The sequence below is a fragment of the Salmo salar genome, unplaced genomic scaffold, assembly GCF_965601325.2.
Source record: "Salmo salar unplaced genomic scaffold, fSalSal1 ptg000686l, whole genome shotgun sequence".
Lineage (NCBI taxonomy): Eukaryota > Metazoa > Chordata > Actinopteri > Salmoniformes > Salmonidae > Salmo > Salmo salar.
In genome coordinates, this window is record NW_027675463.1 from 587,857 (window position 1) to 615,324 (window position 27,468).

Consider the following 27,468-nt stretch of genomic DNA (forward strand, 5'->3'; position numbering starts at 1 on the left):
TCCAGGCTCTGAAATGGAAGAGTACTTTTTATGTGATATAACAAAAAGTGACTAACAAAAAAAGAGTTGTGTTACACTTACCACGTTGGTGACCCACTGGAATCAAAACGCAACACTTCAAAATGTAGCTAGCTGTTTTCTACAAATTGTCCTCTAACCAGGGATGTACACATTATTCCCAGATTCCGTGTGGTTTTTGAGCTGTTCGTTTTAACAGGACGTGCAACTTCATCTCCCTCCTGTCACACAAATGATTTTAGCATGATATCGATGAATAAGTGTTGTGTTCCTTTGTTTAGCGACCCCTAAATTTAAATGCATCACTCCAAAATGTAGCTGACTGTCTTCTGCAGGTTGTCCTCTAACCAGTGAGGTAAAATATATCTCCCATTTCCATGTGTTTTTTTAGTTGTGTTAGTTTCAACAGCACGTACAACCTGATTTCCCCCCTAATCGATATCAGTGATTTATTGCTACTTGTCATAACAACAGTGTTTCTGGTGCTTGTGCAGTTTATAAGAAGCTTGTTTAATAAAAATACAAGTAATATGATTATTGTGGCAGATGTTTGTGTATATAGCACATTTTATGTTTAGATTTTCAATTCATCCCAAACTGTTTCTGCATTTTGGTTATTGATTTGGACACGCCCACCAGACATTATTTCCTAAAGGACTTAATGATGAAATGCATGGAAAATATCCCACCCAGCAAAATGTAATTGAAAAGATGTTGAAAATAAGACTATGCCCAACATCCAATACACATTCAGTTTTAGTTGAAAGTGAAAGTTGAGAAGATGTAGTTTTTTTCATTGACTTGAAAACAACTTAAATTCAACGTCCTTGCAGCCTATACACATTGACTCAGTATAATAAATTGGTCTATAATCAATTGTATTAACAATCCTACATCACTCCAGCATTTATTGACAACATTCAAATTCTAATTGTCTTTATTCCACTACTGAAGAAGCATGACTCAAATCACCTCATATTTCAAACATTCAGCCTGACAAAAGATACGTGTTTTATTATTCCATGCCTCACCATTAAGTTAATTATTGCCAATACATATTAACAAAGGGGTGTACATTTGGTTTGATATTTCATATTTACAATTAATGTAACATTTAGTAATCAATGATTTATGCAACCAACTGACAATTTTTGGGTACAATTATATTGACGTAATATCAGGGATAATTTTATAATGTAATTTTATAATATCAGGGATCATTCTCAGATGTGCCAACCCAAATGTACTAGAGCATGACATTGGGGACTGGGCCCCGTTCCAACAACATGCCTATCTAGTGAACCCTGAAAAGAGAGAGAAGCTCCGCAGTGAGGTGTGGAAAGTTACTATGGATATTGCAGGAGTTTCCTCTTGAAATCAGACATGTCCGTGGTAAGGACAACTTGGTTGCTGATTGTCTCTGGGGTTGGCAGTTAAAAAGATTTGTGTTTTGCGTTTAACCAGTGCGTTGCCATGGATCACATATTATTTTGACACGTTTTTCCGTGTTGGAGATGAGTTTTATCTCTTATTATTTTCTGTATGTTTTTGAAACTGCACTGTTGGTTAGGGGCTCGTAAGTCAGCATTTCACTGTTAGGTCTGTTGTATTCGGCGCAGTACAATTTGATTTGAGTTTTGTTATACGGCATGTTTTTCCGTATTTGAGATGATTTTTGTTTGGGCTCGTTCCAAGGGGACGAGAGTTCTAGAAGCTAGTGAGTTTTAGGAAGACGAGAGTTCTAGAAGCTAGTGAGTTTTAGGAAGACGAGAGTTCTAGAAGCTAGTGAGTTTTAGGAAGACGAGAGTTCTAGAAGCTAGTGAGTTTTAGGAAGACGAGAGTTCTAGAAGCTAGTGAGTTTTAGGAAGACGAGAGTTCTAGAAGCTAGTGAGTTTTAGGAAGACGAGTGTTCTAGAAGCTAGTGAGTATTAGGAAGACGAGAGTTCTAGAAGCTAGTGACTTTTAGGATTCTATAGACAGAAAAAGGAGAAAAAAATAGTACGATTGTATATTATTATTTAGAAATACGTGTTTTTTTCTTGTTTTTAATTGTTGACAGCCAGTAGACACCATGTTTATATTGGTGAAGGTGAAGCATTGTAGTTGATTATAATGTGAAATGGAAGTTGTTTTCTGTTGATGGTGAGCAAACTTGTCCAACAAAAATATAGGACATATTTGTTGTCTTAAGGGGGAAGGTGTTACAGGCTTTGGTTTTTCCATTTATGTTTTGAGGTTGGACTTTAGCACGTCTAGCTCGTTAGCACGTCTAGCTCGTTAGCTCGTTAGCACGTCTAGCTCGTTAGCACGTGGGAAAGGGGGATACCAAGTCAGTTGTACAACTGAATGCATTCAACTGAAATGTGTCTTGGGTGCACTGATTGGTGTCACCTCGTTAGTCAGTATGTGTTACACCTGTGCTGGCTTGTCCATCTCGTTAGTGGGAAGGTGTTTCACCTGAGCTGGTCCAGGTTCTATTTAAGAGTGTCTGGCCCAGTGCTCCAGTTGTCTTGATACATGTGGAGAGTCAACACCTTTAGTTGCTCCACCTTTTTGGTTTGCTTCCTGTCTTTAAGTTTGGTGTGGGTTTGTCTTTTGTTTGCCTCTTCTTGGGCAGATTTAGTGGGTCTCATGGTGGGTGTCTTTTAGGTCCCAGTTGTTGTTACTAGTCAACTTCCAGTGGACACCCCCATAGTGTCTTTCAGAACCCCTCCTAAAAAACAAGTTATATTTTGGGTTGGATATTGCATCATATTGTTGATATTTTAATCAATGGCATTTCCTTACAATGCTCATTAGTCTTTCAGTTGTTAGTCTTCTGTTTTTATCCTCATATTTGTGTACTAAATGTTTATTTTCATAGTTTTTTCCTGTGAAGCCATTGTGTTGCATCCATGTCTGACATGTGCTGTATAAATAAAGCTTGATTTGATTTGAACACATTGTAAAACAAATTTACCCAATGACTGACCAATCAACAAACTATTGGTCCACCTTAGTATGAAAAACCGTATCAATCACTCTTTTCCAGCCTGCTGAAGGCGTGGTGGAGTGGTAAACACCACCCCCGGCTCTACCAGGGGCTTGAGGTGGTCTCCCACAGCTCTGATTATGTCATGTTCTGTGGCCTTGCTGTTCCATTTCTTGACTGTCCCTGCAACACAGAAACACATTTAGTTATATTATATATAACACTCAAAGTAATGGATATGGAGCATCTATGGCCTCAGTTACACCTGGCACCTAAATGTGACTTCTGATCACTCCAAGCTGCATTAGGTTCAGATCTACCAGGATGGGCCTTTGACATAGTCTGGACGCAGTCAGGCCACTGATTATGCATAAGCAATGTAAAGAGGTGGGGTGAATGAGGGGAAAAGTAAATTTGACACAAATTACCTTCATAATAAATCAAATGTTGTTGGTCACATACAGGTGTTCAGCAGATGTTATTGCAGGTGTAGTGAAATGCTTGTCCTTCTAGTTCCCACAGTGCAGTAATATCTAACAATTAATATCTAACAATTTCACAACAAATACCTAATACACACAAATCTAAGTAAAGGAATGGAATTAGGAATATATAAATATATGGATAAACAATGTCAGAGCAGCATAGACTGAGACAAAGTTTATACATATGAGATGAGAAATGATATGCAAACATTATTAAAGTCAACTTCGGTACAACATACTATACTAGTATAGTACTACTAGAGCAGCATAGACTGAGATACAGTGGGGGGGGAAAGTATTTGATCCCCTGCTGATTTTGTACGTTTGCCCACTTACACTTTCACTGACAAAGAAATGATCAGTCTATCATTTTAATGGTTTATTTGAACAGTGAGAGACAGAATAACAACAACAAAAAATCCTGAAAAACGCATGTCAAAAATGTTATAAATTGATTTGCATTTTAATGAGTGAAATAAGTATTTGACCCCTTTAACTTGTTGTCTGAAGATAAAATGTACATTTTACTGAACTGCGTCCAGTCAGCAGATGGACTAGATGCCTCTTAGGCCGCCCATTGTGACTCCGTCAAGAATTCAGCAGAGCAAGTTTGTATGAAGGTCTGGTTCTTAAATGGGTATATAGTTCAATAGTAATATCCTCTAAAACGCTCTGGTGACAAACTTTACTGCCCTGTTTCCAGTTGTCCACATTGCTGGAAGAACCTATTCAAGTAAGTAAGTAAATAGATTTTGAAAATGTAAAAAAACCCGATGTATTATTAGCTAACTAGCTACAGTGCAGGCTAACTCAAATGAGCTGCTAAATGAGCTAGCTATCTAGCCAACTACACATTCTGTATAGATAGATAGCTAGATAGAATTAAATATCACATTCTGTATAGATATAATTAAATATCACCAGCTACCTAACTTCATTTTAGCTAGCTATCTTGATGTATTTATCATTGTAAAAAACAAACTCCACATGCATTTGTAGGTAGCTAGCTAACAGCCATGGAGGAGGGTGAAAGGATAGCAGCCCCAACTGTCAGTGAGAGAGGAGGCTATTCTGGATAGGGCAGGTACTTTTGTGTAGTTCCTGTCCCTAGAAGTGAGGACGGAGATAATAGTAACATAATATTCAGTGTGGTGTAATTTGACTATAATGAAGTCTGTTTCTTGTGAGGTTTTCTGTCCTCAGATAAAGAGCTCTATGAAAGCCAGTCTACATATGAAGAGGTCCCAATGAAGAGCAGTGGTTCTCAGTCCTGGGGACTCAAAGAGGGGCACATTTTTGTTTTTGCCTTCACACTGCACAGCTGATTCAAATGATTCAAACTCATCATCAAGCTTCAAGTGGTATTTATGTATTCATTTGTGATGCCATCCTTGATATGATTCTGTTATTGTCACATGCTACACATGTACATATGTGTGCCCATGCATCTATCAATCCAATGTTATCATGATTTGTTATCAGGGATATTATACTTTAGTAATCCACAATGACCTGGTGATGTAACAGTCTAATAATTACATTGTCTTCCATATTCCTACAGATACCTTGTAACTGGAGATTCCTTCAAAACGATTGCCTACAGTTACCGTGTAGGGCACTGCAAGGTTGGGTGACCAGGGTCATCTGGGACTGCCTCCTGGAGGAATTCAGGTGTGTGAAGGCTACCTGTGTCCTGCGTAACTTCATGAGGATGGACACGAGGACCAGGAGGGGATCTGCAGCTCACCGCCGTGGGCCAGAGGAGGAGTCTGCTGCTCTGCAGGATGTTTCAAGGATGGGGTCCAACAACGCAGCAAGAGAGGCAATCCGTGTGCAGGAGATCTTCACCTCCTACTTCTTCAAAGAGGGTGCTGTTCCCTGGCAACACCATAGACTACACTATGCACAACCAAAAGCTCTTTTAAGAGCCATTCACATTGCAATAAGAGTATTCTTCCATTTACTGAGCTATGTCAACTGCAGTTATTCAATTCACAGTTTCTCTCCCTTTGATTTCTACTTCTCAGGTGAGGGTGCTGTTTAGGTAAGGGTGTGATGTCTGTGCAAAAACAAAACAGGCTATTTTAAATCACCCATATTGAAAAAATGTAGAACAATTAGACACCCTATAACCCACACCTACACACTCATGTATCAATCGGATTGATGGATTGTGTTGTGCAGTAAGCAGGTTCAGGCGTATATAACTGTGGCTCCTTCCACCTTCAAAGAATAGGCAAGAGGGCCAACCATGGAGAATAGTAAGACACTTAATTATTTCTATAACTACGCTGTATTGTTTGTCCTCGTGTGTCCGTTCATGTTTTTCAGCATAAAGTACTCTGCAGTCACTTAGTTTGGTGTGGACACCAGGTGAGGCCACACACAGATTCCTGTTGAACACTGTCGCTTTAACTACCTTATTTTCTCAATAACAGTCTCTCTCCTTCCCTTCATCCCTCTCTCCTCTTCTCCCTAAATCCTCTAGGTTATATCAGCTGTGTCGACGAACCCCTCCTGCATCTGAACTGGCTACATAGAGGGCACAGCATGATCAGAGGTGAGAGGTCACTTGGTCAGGTCAACAGGAAGTATTATTAAAGAGATGCTTTACATTGAAATACAGACAGAGATGCAGTAGTCCCAGAGTTAATGATCCCAGGTCAGTTTATATTATACAGGAAGTATTATTAAAGAGATGCTTTACATTGAAATACAGACAGAGATGCAGTCGTCCCAGAATTAATGATCCCAGGTCAGTTTTTTATTTCACCTCCTGATTGATGACTAACAATGTTAGAATAAAAAATAAAAACAAGGTTTAAACATGCTCTCTTTCTCTCTCCATCTGTCCCTCGTCTGCAGATATGTTTTGATGTGAGAGAATGCCAACCCCCAGTCCCATCATCACCACCTCACCTGCTTTTAAGAACCTTTGGGCCGACGAGAGACACTATTATGTGATTGTGATGAACTGAGAGAATATTTATGTAGCACTGTGATTCATTAATCATGTGCTGCCTTCCCTGCTCCTATGTGCTTACCTCTTTCCCTTTCTGTCTTTTACACCTCTCTCACCACCTCCTCTTTCTTCCTCTGTTTTTATAATGCACAACAGATGTGCATTGAAGTACAGATTAAACTTGTATTTATAACACTTGGATAATGAGCTTTTCAATAAAGCATTTCACATTCTCTACTGGTTGAAATGAAGTGTAATGTGATGAAATACTCCACCTATCCTGTGTTTATCAGATCAATGCAGATGAAGGGCATTAGATGTTGAGATGAACCAGTGTTAGAGTATTTACATGATGCATAGGAAGTGTAGTGTTCTGTTTTTTAACATTATATTTCTGTATATATGAATTAACTAGTTAAATCCTGTTTCTAGTCTATTAGTTACAATGTGTAACCATTGATGTCCCAGGATCAAGATTGGTAAACACTGTTGAAGTGTATAATTGTAATACATACATGCAGACACAGCGTCATTCAAAGACTGGAATTTGATACTCCTGGTATTGGATATGACTGAAAAATAATCTCAAAGACATTCATACCTAAACTGCACCTTTATTTGCCAAGGTAGAGTACATCATCAGTGAATATATTAAATGTACAGGCTACAATGTGGGGATCTCATGCATGGTAATAACTACAAGTATATACGACTTGCATCCTTGGTACAACATGATTTTATATTCTACTCAATCCATAGGCTTCATTAATGTCATTCAGGCTGTTTTGAAGTTGATACAACTGGCTATGATAGCTGAGGTTCATAGCTAGGTTCTGAACTAATATGTATACCAAACGTTTGGGTCCATACACAGATCGGCTAGATAGCTAGCTACACATCCATAGGCATACAGGTATTTTAATCATCCACTGCACAATAAGCAAGAACATCGCTAGCTACGTTATTTCATCTATCTGCATGGCAAATATCAGCAAGGGAAGCTTACACAATTGTACATTCAATTTGCAGTAAATTCTTCAGCTAACTAGATTCTATACATCCACTGTTTCACAAAACGACCGCCTGGTTTGCTGGTTATTTCAGGAGTCCCTAAAACAACCAGAATTACAATTACATACTCATGTCACAACAGCCATAAAGCTAGTCAGCTAGCTGGCTAATGTTAGCTAGTCAGCTAGCTGGTTAATGTTAGCTAGTCAGCTAGCTGGTTATTGTTAGCTAGTCAGCTAGCTGGTTAATGTTAGCTAGTCAGCTAGCTGGCTAATGTTAGCTAGTCAGCTAGCTGGTTAATGTTAGCTAGTCAGCTAGCTGGCTAATGTTAGCTAGTCAGCTAGCTGGCTAATGTTAGCTAGTCAGCTAGCTGGCTAAAGTTAGCTAGTCAGCTAGCTGGCTATTGTTAGCTAGTCAGCTAGCTGGATAATGTTAGCTAGTCAGCTAGTTGGTTAATGTTAGCTAGTCAGCAAGCTGGCTAATGTTAGCTAGTCAGCTAGTTGGCTAATGTTAGCTAGTCAGCTAGCTTGCTAAATCGCGATTTTCGTAAATGAACTTTACGATAAAAAAAAAGCATAATCGTTTGTCTCTACATTAACTAACATTCCTGTCAACTGTACATGTTTCTGCATGATTCGTTATGACGTTATAATCCCTTACATTTGCTTCCATCCTAGTATTTCTGTCCGCCATCTTTGATCCAGTTCAGTTCTGTGTAGGGGTACCCCTCTCTCCTAGTATTTCTGTCCACCATATTTGATCCAGTTCAGTTCTGTGTAGGGGTATCCCTCTCTCCTAGTATTTCTGTCCGCCATCTTTGTTCCAGATCAGTTCTGTGTAGGGGTATCCCTCTCTCCTAGTATTTCTGTCCACCATCTTTGATCCAGTTCAGTTCTGTGTAGGGGTACCCCTCTCTCCTAGTATTTCTGTCCGCCATCTTTAATCCAGTTCAGTTCTGTGTAGGGGTACCCCTCTCTCCTAGTATTTCTGTCCGCCATATTTGATCCAGTTCAGTTCTGTGTAGGGGTACCCCTCTCTCCTAGTATTGCTGTCCACCATCTTTGATCCAGTTCAGTTCTGTGTAGGGGTACCCCTCTCTCCTAGTATTTCTGTCCTCCATCTTTGATCCAGATGAGTTCTGTGTAGGGGTACCCCTCTCTCCTAGTATTGCTGAAGAAAGTCTAACAGTCACTAGTGCAGCAGCAGCCTCCCCCGGTCCTAGTGTCGGCCTGGTAAGAAGTTTAAGATGCGATGGAACGGTTGACGACAAAATATAAATCACAGAAAAAATATATTGACTGATATTGATTTATTTAGGGGGGGGGGGCTAATGAATATTTTAGGACCAGCGATGTCCCTTATTCCTACCCTTTAACTTTTGTCTGACAAAATTAACATTTTACTCAACTGCGTTACCCACTCCAGTCAGCAGATGGCGGTCTGGGAATTTAAGGCGATGCTGTTGGTGTGACGTATAATCTAGTGGACGGAACTCTTCTTTCAACAGCAGCAACAGTTAGTCAGACACCACGGTAGCTTGCTAGACAAAATAGCCGAACCGATAAAGCTCATTAGACGCGTTAGTGTATATTAACCACTGTGTTTTAAACCCACTTCTGTCGTCTAGTTAGTTATCCGATTTAATTTCATATTTACGGTGTTGTTGTTATTGGTCAGCTAGCGGGCTGGTTAAGTTAGCATTAGCCTAGCTAGCTAACATCTCCGACCATGCGGTCACTGAGCTACTCTCCTGCTAAAGAAGAGAATATCACAGTAAAACAAGAAGTAGAGGGTGAGGCCGTTACTGTGAAAGAAGAAAAATACGCGTTCAGAGTGAAAGAGGAGGAGGATGTTACAGTAAAAGAAGAGGAGGATGCAGTTTATGGAGTGAAAGAGGAAGAGGGGGAGATGACTGTTACATCGATAGAGGAGGAAACTGGACATCTGGGCCCGGTTTCCCAAACGCATCTTAAGGCATCCAATGGTTCTAACGGTGAACTTAGCCATAAGATGGTTTTGAGAAACCGTTCCCTGATTAACACTAGTAAGTACTGTCTTAAATACAGAGGCACAAACTCTGCAGTTGTTGAACTGATGTGTGGTGTTAAAGCGGAAATATGCAATAGCTACATCCATATTGTGACTTTTAAATTATTAATTTATAGCCATTGATTCTTGAAGAATATACCACATGCCTCATGAGCTTAGTTCAACTGTTGTACCACATCAGAACCCCAAATAAGCTTTTTTTACTCCAATGTCTAGAAATGTAAACCAACACTGTATAGCCTCAACATAGTTAAAACTATAATGTTGATATCATGGATGGTCAGTCCTTGCATCCATAGGTCTGTCTATGAATTTGAAAGTAGTTACATTTCTCCAACCCCATAATCATCTTATTACCAAAACAGTGGTGGAATGACAGATTTGTTGTTGTATGAACTGCAGATTGCTGGGTTGTGTGGGTTTTTTCAACAGTAACAAAATGGCTGCCCAGAGGCTTGGTTTGGTAAACAGCTGAGGGATGGGGGAAGGAGGAGTGTAACCACTCAAATTTATTCATCCAGGATGTCATAATGATAGTTTAACCAGGTTTCTAGGATATATAGTATATTCTAGAATTCATCCATGATGTCATAATGATAGTTTAACCAGGTTTCTAGGCTATATAGTATATTCTAGAATTCATCCATGATGTCATAATGATAGTTTAACCAGGTTTCTAGGCTATATAGTATATTCTAGAATTCATCCATGATGTCATAATGATAGTTTAACCAGGTTTCTAGGATATATAGTATATTCTAGAATTCATCCATGATGTCATAATGATAGTTTAACCAGGTTTCTAGGATATATAGTATATTCTAGAATTCATCCATGATGTCATAATGATAGTTTAACCAGGTTTCTAGGATGTATAGTATATTCTAGAATTCATCCAGGATGTCATAATGATAGTTTAACCAGGTTTCTAGGATATATAGTATATTCTATAACTGCCAGTGTAGATTTCCTGTGGAGGCAAATTATTAGAGCTGTTGATAAGTCATTGTATAATATTCAGCCAATTGTTTTTCATGCCATTACATTAAAGGCAAGACATACCTAGATTCAATTACATTCATGAATTGGTTTGAAACCTTTGTTTTAAACCCTTCTCAAAATTGGTGCCTTGCCGGATTTGTAAAAAATGGTTTGTCATGAAACTCAATTTTTTTAAATGTAACCTTTATTTAACTAGACAAGTCAGTTAAGAACAAATTCTTATTTACAATGACTGCCTAACCCGGACAACACTGGGCCAATTGTGCGCCGCCCTATGGAACTCCCAATCACGGCCGGTTGTGATACAGCCTGGATTTGAACCAGGGTGTCTGTAGTGAAGCCTCAAGCACTGAGATGCAGTGTCCGCTGCGCCACTCGGGAGCCCCAAAATCACTATAACCTGACTAGAGGGAGCCAGTCGTCAACATAACCTGACTGGAGGGAGCCAGTCATCACTATAACCTGACTGGAGGGAGGGAGCCAGTCATCACTATAACCTGACTGGAGGGAGGGAGCCAGTCATCACTATAACCTGACTGGAGGGAGGGAGCCAGTCATCACTATAACCTGACTAGAGGGAGGGAGCCAGTCATCACTATAACCTGACTAGAGGGAGGGAGCCAGTCATCACTATAACCTGACTAGAGGGAGGGAGCCAGTCATCACTATAACCTGACTAGAGGGAGCCAGTCATCACTATAACCTGACTAGAGGGAGCCAGTCATCAATTTCCATCCCCAACTACAACATTTTCCGTCAAGATAGAACTGCCAAAGGGGGAGGAGTTGCAATCTACTGCAGAGATGGCCTGCAAAGTTCTATCATACTTTCCAGGTCTAAGCCCAAACAGTTCAAGCTTTTAATTAAAAAAATGAATCTCCAGAAATAAGTCTCTCACTGTTGCCGCCTGTTACAGACCCCCCTCAGCTCCCAGCTGCCCTGGACACCATATGTGAATTGATTGGCCCCCATCTATCTTCAGAGTTTGTTCTGTTAGGTGACCTAAACTGGGATATGCTTAACAAACAGATCACTAACCATTTTGAATCCCACCGTACCTTCTCTGCTGTGCAATCCACTTTCCGAGCTGATCACAGGTGCACTTCAGCCACGCTCAAGGTACTAAACGATATCATAACCGCCATCGATAAAAGACAGTACTGTGCAGCCGTCTTCATCAACCTGGCCAAGGCTTTCGACTTTGTCAATCACCACATTCTTATTGGCAGACTCAACAGCCTTCGTTTCTCAAATGACTGACTCGCCTGGTTCACCAACTACTTCTCAGACAGAGTTCAGTGTGTCAAATCGGAGGGCCTGTTGTCCGGACCTCTGGCAGTCTCTATGGAGCTACCACAGGGTTCAATTGTCGGACCGACTCTTTTCTCTGTATATACCAACAATGTTGCTCTTGCTGCGGGTGATTCCTTGATCCACCTCTACGCAGACGACACCATTCTGTATACATCTGGCCCTTCTTTGGACACTGTGTTAACAAACCTCCAAACGAGCTTCAATGCCATACAACACTCCATCTGTGGCCTCCAACTGCTCTTAAATGCTAGTAAAACTAAATGTATGCTCTTCAACCGGTCGCTGCCCGCACCCGCCCGTCAGCATCACTACTCTGGACGGTTTTAACTTAGAATATGTGGACAACTATAAATACCTAGGTGTCTGGCTAGACTGAAAACTCTCCTTCCAGCCTCATATTAAAATATTAAGCATTTTCAATACAAAATTAAATCTAGAATCGGCTTCCTATTTCGCAACATAGCCTCCTTCACTCACGCTGCCAAACATACCCTCGTAAAACTGACTATCCTACCGATCCTTGACTTTGGCGATGTCATTTTCAAAATAGCCTCCAACACTCTACTCAGCAAACTGGATGCAGTCTATCACAGTGCCATCCGTTTTGTCACCAAAGCCCCATGTACCACCCACCACTGGGACCTGTATGCTCTCGTCGGCTGGCCCTCGCTACATATTCGTCGCCAAACCCACTGGCTCCAGGTCATCTATAAGTCTTTGCTAGGCCGCCTTCACTCACTGGTCACCAGAGCAACACCCACCCATAGCACGCGCTCCAGGAGGTATATCTCACTGGTCAGCCCCAAAGCCAACACCTACTTTGGCCGCCTTTCCTTCCAGTTGTCTGCTGCCAATGACTGGAACGAATTGCAAAAATCGCTGAAGTTGGAGACATATATCTCCCTCACTAACTTTAAGCATCAGCTATCTGAGCAGCTTACCGATTGCTGCAGCTGTACACAGCCCATCTGTAAATAGCCCATCTGTAAATAGCCCATCCAACTGCCTACCTCATCCCCATGTTTTTATTTACTTTTTCTGCTCTTTTGCACACCAGTATTTCTACTTGCACATCATCTGCACATCTATCTCTCCAGTGTTAATTTGCTAAATTGTAATTACTTCGCTACTATGGCCTATTTATTGCCTTACCTCCTTGCTACATTTGCACAACTGTATATAGATTTTTCTGTTGTGTTATTGACTACTTTTTATCCCACGTGTAAGTCTGTTGTTTTTTTTTGTCGCACTGCTTTGCTTTATCTTGGCCAGGTCGCAGTTGTAAATGAGAACTTGTTCTCAACTAGCCTACCTGGTTAAATAAAGGTGAACTAAAAAAATGAAGTAAAAACATATTAACTTTATTGACATTAATGTGGTTCTTCAATAATTACACATAATTCTTAATACTGTAGCAAACATTATATTAAGCAGGACATTCAAACGAGCCTTACAATTATAATCCAAAGTAGTGTGAAATGCACTGAAATGCACTCATAAGTGCAATGAATAAATTATTTAAACATTCATTACAGACATCAATTGTTGTACAACATCATGGCTACTCTGTAGGCATCACCTTTTACAGTGGATTTCTGCTGTTGTGGGCCTTTATATCATCTGTCTGACTTTGTTGTGCACACAGGAGAGAGACGGGACTATCGTGGGTCCTCTGGGGAGCCTCAACAACATCATGATGCTGAAGAGGCAGAGAAGAGTCTCTCCACATCAGAACACCTCAAGAAACACCAGCAGACATCCACAGGGAAGAGAACTCACTGCTGCTCTGACTGTGGGAAGAGATTCACCTCATCAACAGGCATTCAAATTCATCAGAGAATCCACACAGGAGAGAAATCTTACAGCTGTGATCAATGTGGGAAGAGTTTTGCTGCATCTGGCCAGCTGACTTTACACCAGAGAACACACACAGGAGAGAAATCTTATATCTGTGATCAATGTGGGAAGAGTTTTAGTAAGTCTGGCTCTCTGACTTTACACCAGAGAACACACACAGGAGAGAAACCATATAGCTGTGGTCAATGTGGGAAGAGTTTTGCTGCACCTAGCACTCTCACTCGACACCAGAGAACGCACACAGGAGAGAAACCTTATAGCTGTGATCAGTGTGGGAAGCATTTTGGTCGATCTGGAGATCTGACAGTGCACCAGAGAACACACACAGGAGAGAAACCTTATAGCTGTGGTCAATGTGGGAAGAGGTTTACTCAGTCAACCAGCCTGATATCACACCAGAGAACACACACAGGAGAGAAACCTTATTGCTGTGATCAATGTGGGAAGGGTTTTAGTATGTCTGGCTCTCTGACTTTACACCAGAGAACACACACAGGAGAGAAACCTTATAGCTGTGGTCAATGTGGGAAGAGTTTTGCTGCATCTAGCACGCTGACTCTACACCAGAGAATACACACAGGAGAGAAACCTTATAGCTGTGATCAATGTGGGAAGAGTTTTAGTAAGTCTGGCTCTCTGACTTTACACCAGAGAACACACACAGGAGAGAAACCTTTTAGCTGTGATCAGTGTGGGAAGAGTTTTGGTCGATCTGGAGAGCTGACAGTGCACCAGAGAACCCACACAGGAGAGAAATCTTATAGCTGTGGTCAATGTGGGAAGAGGTTTACTCAGTCAACCAGCCTGATATCACACCAGAGAACACACACAGGAGAGAAACCTTATTGCTGTGATCAATGTGGGAAGGGTTTTAGTATGTCTGGCTCTCTGACTCTACACCAGAGAATACACACAGGAGAGAAACCTTATAGCTGTGATCAATGTGGGAAGAGTTTTAGTAAGTCTGGCTCTCTGACTTTACACCAGAGAACACACACAGGAGAGAAACCTTTTAGCTGTGATCAGTGTGGGAAGAGTTTTGGTCGATCTGGAGAGCTGACAGTGCACCAGAGAATACACACAGGAGAGAAACCTTTTAGCTGTAATCATTGTGGGAAGAGTTTTGGTCGATCTGGAGAGCTGACAGTACACAAGAGAACACACACAGGAGAGAAATCTTATAGCTGTGACCAGAGATAATCTGATAAAAGACCTCTGATCAAATATCAGAAAATACATGAAGGAGTTGTTAAATGATATCAATATATTTTAATGATGTCACAATGTAGAACCCTAAACGTTTGCCCCCTGTTCTATTGATTTCAACATGATATGGATATTAGCCTCAGGGGGAAAATCCAGGCTCCGAATTGGAGGATTACTATTTATGAGATTTAACAAAAAGTGACTAACAAAAAAAGAGCTGTGTTACATTTACAGCATTGGTGACCCACTTGAATCAAAATGTATCTGGCTGTTTTCTACAAATTGTCCTCTAACCAGGGATGTACACATTATTCCCAGATTCCGTGTGGTTTTTGAGCTGTTAGTTTTAACAGGATGTGCAACCTCATCTCCCTCCTCTCACACAATTGATTTCAACATGATATCGATGAGTGATGACAAATAAGTGTTGTGTTCCTTTGTTTAGTGACCCCTACATTTAAATGCATCACTCCAAAATGTAGCTGACTGTCTTCTGCAGGTTGTCCTCTAACCAGTGAGGTAAAATATATCTCCATTTCCATGTGTTTTTTTAGTTGTGCTAGTTTCAGGAGCAGGTTCAACCTGATTTCCCCCCAAATGGATATAAGATTTGTGTTTTGTGTTTAGGCAGTGCGTTGCCATGGATCAGAATTTATTTTGACTGCACGTTTTTCCGTATTGGAGATGAGTTTTGTTTGGGCTCGTTCCAAGGGGATGAGAGTTCTAGAAGCTAGTGGGATTTAGAAAGAGGAGTGTTCTAGAATCTAGTGAGTTTTAGGAAGATGAGAGTTCTAGAAGCTAGTGGGATTTAGGAAGACGAGAGTTCTAGAATCTAGTGAGTTTTAGGAAGACGAGAGTTCTAGAAGCTAGTGAGTTTTAGGAAGACGAGAGTTCTAGAATCTAGTGAGTTTTAGGAAGACGAGAGTTCTAGAATCTAGTGGGATTTAGGATTCTATAGAAAGAAAAAGGAGAAACAAATAATCCTATTGTATATTATTATTTAGAAATACGTGTTTTTTTCTTGTTTTTAATTGTTGACAGCCAGTAGACATCATGTTTATATTGGTGAAGGTGAAGCTTTGTAGTTGAGTATAATGTGAAATGGAAGTTGTAGAGATACTCTGAATGATTGGCTATGAAAAGCCAACTGACATTTACTCCTGAGGTACTTGTTGCACCCTCGACAACCACTGTGATTATTATTATTTGACCCTGCTGGTCATCTATGAACATTTAAACATCTTGGCCATGTTCTGTTATAATATCCACCCTGCACAGCCAGAAGAGGACTGGCCACCCCTCATAGCCTGGTTCCTCTCTAGGTTTCTTCCTAGGTTTTGGCCTTTCTAGGGAGTTTTTCCTAGGGAGTTTTTCCTCGGCACCGTGCTTCTACACCTGCATTGTTTGTTGTTTGGGGTTTTAGGCTGGGTTTCTGTACAGTACTTTGAGATATCAGCTGATGTAAGAAGGGCTATATAAATAAATTTGATCTGAATTGATTGATTGTACAACTGAATGCATTCAACTGAAATGTGTCTTGGGTACATATTGGTGTCGCCTGGTTAGTCAGTATGTGTTACACCTGTGCTGGCTTGTCCATCTCGTTAGTGGGAAGGTGTTTCACCTGAGCTGGTCCAGGTTCTATTTAAGAGTGTCTGGCCCAGTGCTCCAGTTGTCTTGATACATGTGGAGAGTCAACACCTTTAGTTGCTCCACCTTTTTGGTTTGCTTCCTGTCTTTAAGTTTGGTGTGGGATTTTCTTTTGTTTTCCTCTTCTTGGGCAGATTTAGTGGGTCTCATGGTGGGTGTCTTTTAGGTCCCAGTTGTTGTTACTAGTCAACTTCCAGTGGACACCCCCATAGTGTCTTTCAGAACCCCTCCTAAAACCCCATCTGTTTAGTTGTGGTTGTTGTCAGTGACTCTTTGTTAGTTTCCTCTTCTATTTGAGCAACATTTGAGATTTTTCTTGGTGGGGAACGTAACAACAAACAAAGTAGTAAAACAAGCTGGTATTTTGGGTTGGATATTGCATCCAATTAATATTTTAATCAATGGCAATTCCTTAGAATGTTCATTAGTCTTTCAGTTGTTAGTCTTCTGTTTGTTGTTTACTAAATATTTCTGTTTATTTTCATTTTTTTATTTTTTCCTGTGAAGCCATTGTGTTGCATCCATGTCTGAAATGTGCTGTATAAATAAAGCTTGATTTGATTTCAACAAATTAACCCAATGACTGACCAATCAACAGACTCTTGGTATGAAAAACAGTATCACGTTTCCAGCCTGCTGAAGGCGTGGTGGAGTGGTAAACACCACCCCCGGCTCTACCAGGGGCTTGAGGTGGTCTCCCACAGCTCTGCTTATGTCATGTTCTGTGGCCTTGCTGTTCCATTTATTGACTGTCCCTGCAACACAGAAACACATTTAGTTATATTATATATAACACTCAAAGTAATGTATATGGAGCATCTATGGCCTCAGTTACACCTGGCACCTAAATGTGACTTCTGATCACTCCAAGCTGCATTAGGTTCAGATCTACCAGGATGGGCCTTTGACACAGTCAGGCCACTGAATATGCATCAGCAATGTAAAGAGATGGGGTGAATGAGGGGAAAAGTAAATTTGACACAAATGACCTTCATAATAAATCAAATGTTGTTGGTCACATACAGGTGTTCAGCAGATGTTATTGCAGGTGTAGTGAAATGCTTGTCCTTCTAGTTCCCACAGTGCAGTAATATCTAACAAGTGATGTTTCTATATGATAACAATAGAGTAATATATTTAACGCCCCTCCCTCTGTCTGCCGTATTCTCTCTGCTCTTGTTTCCTTATTAGGATGCCGGTGGGCGGAGCTGGGAGGGTCGTCAGCTAAATGGGAAGCACCTGGGCCCGGGTGTGTCCCAGGATAAATAGACCTCTTCCACAGTCATGAAGGGAGACTCTCTCCATGCAGACACCTTGTTGATTTTGGTTGTGTTATCTAATAAATATATATTTTTGATACTCCTTGTCTCCACATTGTCTCCCTTTTGTTGCGAACTCAGAGCTGGTTCGTAATGGAATTAGGAATATATGAATAAACAATGTCAGAGCAGCATAGACTGAGATACAGTTTATACATAGAGATGAGAAATGATATGTAAACATTATTAAAGTGACTAGTGTTCCATTTATTAAAGTGGCCAATGATGTCAAGTCTATATGTAGGCTGCAGCCTCTCTGTGCTATTTAACAGTCTGATGGCCTTGAGATAGAAGCTGTTTTTCAGTCTTTCGGTCTCAGCTTTGATGCACCTGTACTGATCTCGCCTTCTGAATGATAGCGGGGTGAACAGGCAGTGGCTCGGGTAATAACAAAGAACATGTATGTATGCCTGGGGGGAAATTCACTTTCATACAGCAATACCAGTGGACAATTTGCACTAAATAAACATAAATGGAACATATTCCCTTTTGCTGACGTGATGAACCACTAAGGGGACATAAATATTTAATCCCAAAACTTTCCCTTTGGTTTAACTGTTTAAGACGGTCCCCTTTTCTAATAGAGGCCGGAATGTGATCAATACCCACAGCTTGTAGGTGTAACCGATGTGAAATGGCTAGTTAGTTAGCGGTGGTGCGCGCTAATAGCGTTTCAATCGGTGACGTCACTCGCTCTGAGACCTTGAAGTAGGGTTTCCCCTTGCGTTGCAAGGTCCGCGGCTTTTGTGGCGCGATGGGTAACGTTGCTTCGTGGGGTGTCAGTTGTTGATGTGTGCAAGGGTCCCTGGTTTGAGCCCGGGTTGGGGCGAAGAGAGGGAGGCAGGGTTGCCTTGGTGTAAGGACTTATAGTGCCTTGCCATGGGGTAGTCGTCATTGCCTACCCGTATGGCATACTTGTGTTCCGCTAGGCGGTCTTGAAGGCGTCTCTTTGTCCGTCCAATGTAGAACACCTTGCACTGTGGACATTCCAATCTATAGATGACATGAGTGGTTTTGCAGTTAATGAAATGCTTGACGTAATACTCCATTTTGGAAGCTGTGTCTACAAAATACTTTTTCTGTGCAATATTTCTGCAGTGGTTACATTTAAAAGAGCCCTTGGGTTTGTGGTCAAGCCAAGTTTTTTGAGAGTCACCCGGAAGATAACTGTGTACTAATTTATCATTTAGGGTAGGACATCTTTTAAAGCTTATGACTGGTGGCTCAGGAAAGACTTGGTGTAGTAGAGTATCACTTTGGATAATTCCCCAATTATTTTGAATGATTATTTTAATGTTCTCTGCTTCAGTACTGTATTTTGTGGGTATTGATCACGTTCCGGCCTCTATTAGAAAAGGGGACCGTCTTAAACAGTTAAACCAAAGGGAAAGTTTTGGGATTTACAAACTACAGGCCACTAAATACCCTGGTTTACATGAAGATATGGATTTACAAACTACAGGCCACTAAATACCCTGGTTTACATGAAGATATGGATTTACAAACTACAGGCCACTAAATACCCTGGTTTACATGAAGATATGGATTTACAAACTACAGGCCACTAAATACCCTGGTTTACATGAAGATATGGATTTACAAACTACAGGCCACTAAATACCCTGGTTTACATGAAGATATGGATTTACAAACTACAGGCCACTAAATACCCTGGTTTACATGAAGATATGGATTTACAAACTACAGGCCACTAAATACCCTGGTTTACATGAAGATATGGATTTACAAACTACAGGCCACTAAATACCCTGGTTTACATGAAGATATGGATTTACAAACTACAGGCCACTAAATACCCTGGTTTACATGAAGATATGGATTTACAAACTACAGGCCACTAAATACCCTGGTTTACATGAAGATATGGATTTACAAACTACAGGCCACTAAATACCCTGGTTTACATGAAGATATGGATTTACAAACTACAGGCCACTAAATACCCTGGTTTACATGAAGATATGGATTTACAAACTACAGGCCACTAAATACCCTGGTTTACATGAAGATATGGATTTACAAACTACAGGCCACTAAATACCCTGGTTTACATGAAGATATGGATTTACAAACTACAGGCCACTAAATACCCTGGTTTACATGAAGATATGGATTTACAAACTACAGGCCACTAAATACCCTGGTTTACATGAAGATATGGATTTACAAACTACAGGCCACTAAATACCCTGGTTTACATGAAGATATGGATTTACAAACTACAGGCCACTAAATACCCTGGTTTACATGAAGATATGGATTTACAAACTACAGGCCACTAAATACCCTGGTTTACATGAAGATATGGATTTACAAACTACAGGCCACTAAATACCCTGGTTTACATGAAGATATGGATTTACAAACTACAAGCCACTAAATACCCTGGTTTACATGAAGATATGGATTTACAAACTACAGGCCACTAAATACCCTGGTTTACATGAAGATATGGATTTACAAACTACAAGCCACTAAATACCCTGGTTTACATGAAGATATGGATTTACAAACTACAAGCCACTAAATACCCTGGTTTAAATGAAGATATGGATTTACAAACTACAGGCCACTAAATACCCTGGTTTACATGAAGATATGGATTTCTCACCCTTCCTGTAGGGTTGTGATAGGTCCATTCCTGTAGGGTTGTGATAGGTCCATTTGCTGTCATCTAGTGGTCTTTCTTCTCAATTGCCCTCAGCTATGTTTAGACTGTTGTTCATGTTTTGTTGGGTTCAAGTGTACTAGGGAATAGATTGCTTTCTTGTTCTTGACTTCTCTCCCAGACATGTTTAGGGTTGGAACTACCTTGCTGGGTGTTCTAGTGCCTCTAGCTTGGAGTTGTATTATCTTTCCTTTTTTGTGATGACACAGCCACAGTGTTTCACTTTTTAATGTGTATACTATTGCTTACTAGGTGTGTCCAATCAATTTTGTAACCACTCCCTCTCCAATTAGGGCTGATTGGAAAAGCTGTTAAAAAGAGGACATTGTATCATTTCTTTGTACTCCCTGACGAAGGCCATGCAGCCGAAACGCGTTGGATTTTTTTTTAAACATTGTTTCTATTGAACCTGCCATACTAATAAAGGCATTTTAATCAATTATATGAAGAGTGCCTTGGTCCTCCTTTCTTTTTGATGACCAATTCACCCCTTTTACCAAAGAGCATCTTCTGTCTACCAACATTTACTATTGTGTACCTCAGTAGCGCTTCCCTTCCTCATTTTTCTACTAGTTGAAAATAACTTCCATTTCACATTATAATCAACTACAATGCTTCACCTTCACCAATATAAACATGGTGTCTACTGGCTGTCAACAATTAAAAACAAGAAAAAACACGTATTTCTAAATAATAATATACAATAGTATCTTTTGTCCTTTTTCTTTCCATAGAATCCTTCCTAAAACTCACTAGCTTCTAGAACTCTCGTCTTCCTAAAACTCACTAGCTTCTAGAACTCTCGTCTTCCTAAAACTCACTAGCTTCTAGAACTCTCGTCTTCCTAAAACTCCCTAGCTTCTAGAACTCTCATCCCCTTGGAACGAGCCCAAACAAAACTCATCTCCGACACGGAAAAACGTGCAGTCAAAATAAATTGTGATCTATAGCAACGCACTAGCTAAACGCAAAAAAACTAATCTTCTTGACTGCCCACCCTTGAGACAATCAGAAACCAAGTTGTCCTTACCACAGACATGTCTGATTTCAAGAGGAAACTCCTGCAATATCCGTAGTAACTTTCCACCTCACTGCGGAGCTTCTCTCTCTTTTCAGGGTTCACTAGATAGGCATGTTGTTGGAACGGGGCCCAGTCCCCAATGTCATGCTCTAGTACATTTGTGTTGGCACATCTGAGAATGAACCCTGATATTCTAAAAACAGGGCAACAGTGATGCATTTACATTTAGGGGTCGCTGAACAAAGGAACACAACACTTATTTGTCATCACTCATCGATATCATGTTAAAATCATTTGTGCGAGAGGAGGGAGATGAGGTTACACGTCCTGTTAAAACTAACAGCTCAAAAACCACATGGAATATGGGAATAATGTGTACATCACTGGTTAGAGGACAATTTGTAGAAAACAGCTAGCTACATTTTGAAGTGTTGCATTGTGATTCCAGTGGGTCACCAACGTGGTAAGTGTAACACAACTCTTTTTTTGTTAGTCACTTTTTGTTAAATCACATAAATAGTAACTCTTCCATTTCAGAGCCTGGATTTTTCCCTTTGAGGCTAAAATCAATTGAACAACAAACGTTTAGGGTTCTACATTCTGACGTTATTAAAATACTCCTACTACAATGTTAAAACATTCTACATTGTGACATTATTTCATTGATATCATGAAACAACTCCTTCATGTAGTTTCTGATGTTTGATCAGAGATCTTTTATCAGAGAATCTCTTGTCACACTGATCACAGCTATAAGGTTTCTGTCCTGTGTGTATTCTCTGGTGTGCCGTCAGACAGCCAAACGTACTAAAACTCTTCCCACATTGATTACAGCTATAAGGTTTCTCTCCTGTGTGTGTCCGCTGGTGTACTATCAGGCTGTTTAGCTGAGTAAAACCCTTCCCACATTGATCACAGCCAAAAGGTTTCTCTCCAGTGTGTATCCTCTGGTGTGATTTCAGAGTTTGTAGCCGAATAAAACTCTTCCCACATTGATCACAGCCATAAGATTTCTCTCGTGTGTGAATTCTTTGATGTATTTTAAGGCCTAGTGAAGAGTTGAATCTTTTCCCACAGTCAGAGCAGCAGTGAGATTTCTCTCCTGTGGGTCTCTGCAGGTGTTTCTTGAGGAGTTCTGATCTGGAGAGACTCTTCTCTGCCTCGTCAGCATCATGATGTTGTTGAGGATCCCCAGGATCCCAATAGTCCCGTCTCTCTCCTGTGAGAACAAAGTCAGGCAGATGGTTAAAGGTCCACAACAGCAGAAATCCACTGTTTATTTGAGGTAAAAGGTGATGCCCAGATCATACCCATGAAGTTGTACAACAATTGACGTCTGTTAAAATATTTGACAATTAAGACAGTCAACTTAGCAACAATCATATTTTGTCTTGTTTTCACACTAGTAGTAACTAGAAAAGTTTTTAAAGTTGTTGAAACCCTAAGCAGTGTGCCAGATGACTTTTGGTCTCCAATATTGGCCCCTTTCTGTGTTTGCTAAAATTGCGACACGAGGTCAATGCGCACACAAAAATGATTGCAGAAACACTTCCCTGCTAATGAGGAAACCACTAGTTATGGATGTAGTATATCTGGTAATGAGGAAACCACTAGTTATGGATGTAGTATATCTGCTAATGAGGAAACCACTAGTTATGGATGTAGTATATCTGCTAATGAGGAAACCACTAGTTATGGATGTAGTATATCTGGTAATGAGGAAACCACTAGTTATGGATATAGTGTATCTGGTAATGAGGAAACCACTAGTTATGGATGTAGTATATCTGCCTGGAGCAAAAAATAGTGAGCAAAGATTTTAGTTTTCACAATGTATTCTGAATATTACAGCACAAGATAAGGAGTGCTACTCAAGGAAACTCACATTAAGCTCTGTGTCTATTCACTAATTCACCACCGTGGGGGAAAACTCAGGGGAGTTCTCATAGGCTGACAGCAAATATAGCCTCCATTTACAGGTTGCTTATGAGTGCATTTCACATTAAATATGGATTATAATTGTAAGACTCGCTTGAATCACCTACTTAATATGTTTGTGTTATTGTCGCATATCAACTGATTTATACTTAAAAAACACTTCAACCAGTAAAATGCTCTTTGGCTAGCTTTAACATCAGCCTGACAATGAGGGTTTGTACACTAAGTGTTTAACAAATTGGCCCATAACTTCACCTAACAATAACATAGACCAACTGTAAGACCCATAACTTCACCTAACAACATAGACCTACTGTAGGACCCATAACTTTATCTAACAACAACATAGACCTACTGTAGGACCCATAACTTCACCTAACAATAACATAGACCTACTGTAAGACCCATAACTTCACCTAACAACATAGACCTACTGTAGGACCCATAACTTCACCTAACAACAACATAGACCTACTTCACCTAAGACTATATATAATTTTATATTTCAGGTGAAACATGGAAACTAACATGTCTTTGTCATGACATTTCATAACCTGATCACCAGATAATTTTGTGAATAATCCCACTAGGCTACTCTGTAATGTGTTGTCATTCTAAATGTCCTGAATAAAGGAAAATAGCTCTGTGTGTTGTACAATAGCCTATCCATCAAGGAACAGTTCTCTACACATTATGAGCTAAGTATCTCTGTGCACAAACAGAGTAATGAGACCCTACTGTAAATCAGCCAGACAGTAACACATTATAAACATCAATTTGTTTGGGATGTTGGATCCAACGTGGAGCACGGCATAACTGTCTTTACCAGAGTAATGAATGAAGAAGCACTTTGGTTGTTGTTGCATGTCGTGATGTTTGTCATGTGACTGTCATTCAGAAAATGATTTCCTGGATCAGCTGATGATAGTTGAACATGTGACTGTAACTAAACAGCTACAGTATTAAGTATTATGTGTAATTATTGAAGAACGACGTTAATGACAGTATCTATTTGGGTGTTGTCAATAAAGTTAAGGTGACTCTCGGTTAGAACCATTGGATTTAGCAAACTCTGAAATGATTTAGGATTTCTGTGCCCATGAAAACTGTTTTGCCAGCGTAACATAAGGAGACACTAAATGTTAAGTAGGTAGAGAGCATTTCAGAGATCTGAATACAAAAAACTGTCCTAACAGGACAATAACCTAAACCACAAGGCCAAATCTACACTGGAGGAGCTTACCAAGATGACATTGAATGTTCCTGAGTGGCCTAGTTACAGTTTGGACTTAAATCATCTTGAAAGTCTATGGCAAGACTTGAAAATGGCTTTCTAGCAATGATCAACAACATACTTGACAGAACAGGAAGGATTTTAAAAAGAATAATGAATATTCACATGAAGATCAGCCTCCTATTGGATGACATCACGACTTCCCATCAAGCCAACTCCTTGGAGGCCTTACTATGACATCACTCACTCCTTCTAGTTTGCAGTTGTCTAAAAAAGCACTATTTTGCTCAAAACATTTATTTGTTTCCCATTAGTGTGTTTATACTTTACTGTATTTATATCACTTTTCAACAGGAAAGGACGTCATGAACAATTCATACAGTACAACAACATATTCAAGTGTAGAATGCCCTTTTAAAATCACACATTAGTTCAACAACTGCAGAGATTGTGTCCCTCTTTTATCAGATATTACTCACTGTATTTACTGGTGTTAATCAGATCAATGTCCCTGTTTTATTAGATAGTACTCACTGTATTTACTGGTGTTAACCAGATCAATGTCCCTGTTTTATTAGATAGTACTCACTGTATTTACTGGTGTTAACCAGATCAATGCCCCTGTTTTATTAGATAGTACTCACTGTATTTACTGGTGTTAATTAGATCAATGCCCCTGTTTTATTAGATAGTACTCACTGTATTTACTGGTGTTAACCAGATCAATGCCCCTGTTTTATTAGATAGTACTCACTGTATTTACTGGTGTTAATTAGATCAATGCCCCTGTTTTATTAGATAGTACTCACTGTATTTACTGGTGTTAACCAGATCAATGCCCCTGTTTTATTAGATAGTACTCACTGTATTTACTGGTGTTAATTAGATCAATGCCCCTGTTTTATTAGATAGTACTCACTGTATTTACTGGTGTTAAATCAGATCAATGTCCCTGTTTTATTAGATAGTACTCACTGTATTTACTGGTGTTAATCAGATCAATGTCCCTGTTTTATTAGATAGTACTCACTGTATTTACTGGTGTTAATCAGATCAATGTCCCTGTTTTATTAGATAGTACTCACTGTATTTACTAATGTTAATCAGATCTCCAGTCTTCTCTTCTTCGTCCTCCTCTAATGTGACAGTAATCTCCCCCTCTTCATCCTTCATTCCAAAAACGTCTTCATTTTCTTTCACTTCCTCCTCTTCTTTTACTGTAACATCCTCCTCCTCTTTCACTCTGAACGCGTCTTCCTCTTCTTTCTCTGTAACGTCTTTCTCTTCTTCTTTCACGGTAACAGCCTCACCCTCTACTTGTTGTTTTACTGTGACATCCTCCTCTTCCTTCTCCTCTTTCACGACAATGTTCAGCCCCAGAGCTTCTTTCTCCGTCCAACAGACCTCTTCTTTAGCAGGAGGAGAGTAGCTTAGTGAGCGCATGGTCGGGGATGTTAGCTAGCTAGGCTAGTGCTAACTTAACCAGCCAGATAGTTGACTTACAACGTAAATATTAAATTAAATGGGGTAGCTAGTTGTTTACACATAAGTATGTCTAAATCACAGTTACAATTAAACCAGGAAAGTGTCTAAAGAACTTGAATGTTCCGACTTTGTCAGCTAGCGAGCTACCGAGGTGGCTGCAGTTGTTGAAGAAGCGTTCCGTCCACTAGATTATACGTCACACTAGAAACATCGCCTGAAAGACACATATCGCCATCTGCTGTCTGGAGGGAGGAAACGCAGTTGAGGAGGGAAAACTATTTTTATTCTTCATTGAATTATAATATTATAAAGCAGTTTAGGGAAACGTTTTTTTCTCTCCATTAAATATTAATATTATATCAACACGTACAAAAAGCAACAAGTGCTGTTTGATTAATTCCGTTTTTTATGAGAATTTAAAACAAACTCTACATCTACTCCACTGTATTTACTGGTGTTAATCAGATCAATGTCCCTGTTTTATAAGATGGTACTCACTGTATTTACTGGTGTTAATCAGATCAATGTCCCTGTTTTATTAGATAGTACTCACTGTATTTACTGGTGTTAACCAGATCAATGTCCCTGTTTGACTCAGTCAAAAAACAAGATATCAAAATAAGCACCTAGTTATTAATACCCTTGATAAAGATGAGCAAAAATGTATAAAATAAATCAACTTTAACCACTACCAGGATATTTTAGCCCAAAACCTGGTTACCTCTCTGCTAGGAGGCTGAAACTTGGCCATAAGTGGATCTTCCAGCAAGACACATCAACATCCACAAAGAAACTGTAAATTGGGCACAAAATCAAAAATGTTCTATGGCCAACTCAGTCTTCGGACTTGAACTCCATTGAAAACCTGTGGTTTGAATTGAACAGGGCAGTCCATAAGACAGACTAAATAAATCAAGGACATGGAGAGATTCTGTATGGAGGAAGGGTCTAAGGTCCCACCCAATGTGTTCTCTAATCTCATTAAACATTTCAGTGTCATTATCCTCCCAAGGGGAGAGTGCTGGAGTATTGAAAACATGGGTAGCAATAATTCAGACCCCTGCCTTTTGAGAATTACATGTTAAACTAAATCTCTTTCTCTGAGCAATTGTATTAGTATAAAATAATATAATTTCCCTTTTTTTTGGTGTAACAATACATCATGTAGATGTATATAATGAACAGACTAGGTCTATACTGCTCCTACATGGTGTAACAATACATCATGTAGATGTACAGTGGGGGGAAAAAGTATTT

General features: G+C 39.9%; 2 protein-coding genes across 2 annotated transcripts; one reads left to right on the top strand and one right to left on the bottom strand.

Moving 5' to 3' along the window:
* The first annotated feature begins 6,219 nt into the window (after nt 1–6,219).
* Nucleotides 6,220–15,040, top strand: LOC145877092 (uncharacterized). The gene is made up of 2 exons (XM_082972390.1): nt 6,220–6,229; nt 13,518–15,040. The coding sequence occupies exons 1-2, from the start codon at nt 6,220–6,222 to the stop codon at nt 14,867–14,869; spliced, it is 1,362 nt and encodes a 453-aa protein (XP_082828516.1). The 3' UTR covers nt 14,870–15,040.
* A 6,596-nt stretch (nt 15,041–21,636) lies between these two features.
* Nucleotides 21,637–26,367, bottom strand: LOC145877078 (uncharacterized). Its single transcript, XM_082972375.1, has 2 exons — nt 25,812–26,367; nt 21,637–22,773 (listed from the first exon to the last, which is right to left on the bottom strand). The coding sequence occupies exons 1-2, from the start codon at nt 26,167–26,169 to the stop codon at nt 22,223–22,225; spliced, it is 909 nt and encodes a 302-aa protein (XP_082828501.1). The 5' UTR covers nt 26,170–26,367; the 3' UTR covers nt 21,637–22,222.
* Between the last annotated feature and the right edge of the window lie 1,101 nt (nt 26,368–27,468).

Bases quoted from the DNA above. Each gene is read 5' to 3' on its own strand.
- LOC145877078 (XM_082972375.1), bottom strand. From the start codon at position 26,169: ATGCGCTCACTAAGCTACTCTCCTCCTGCTAAAGAAGAGGTCTGTTGG. The intron at 22,774-25,811 runs GTGAGTACTATC...TTGTTCTCACAG, and splicing joins GATTAACATTAGTAAATACA to GAGAGAGACGGGACTATTGG.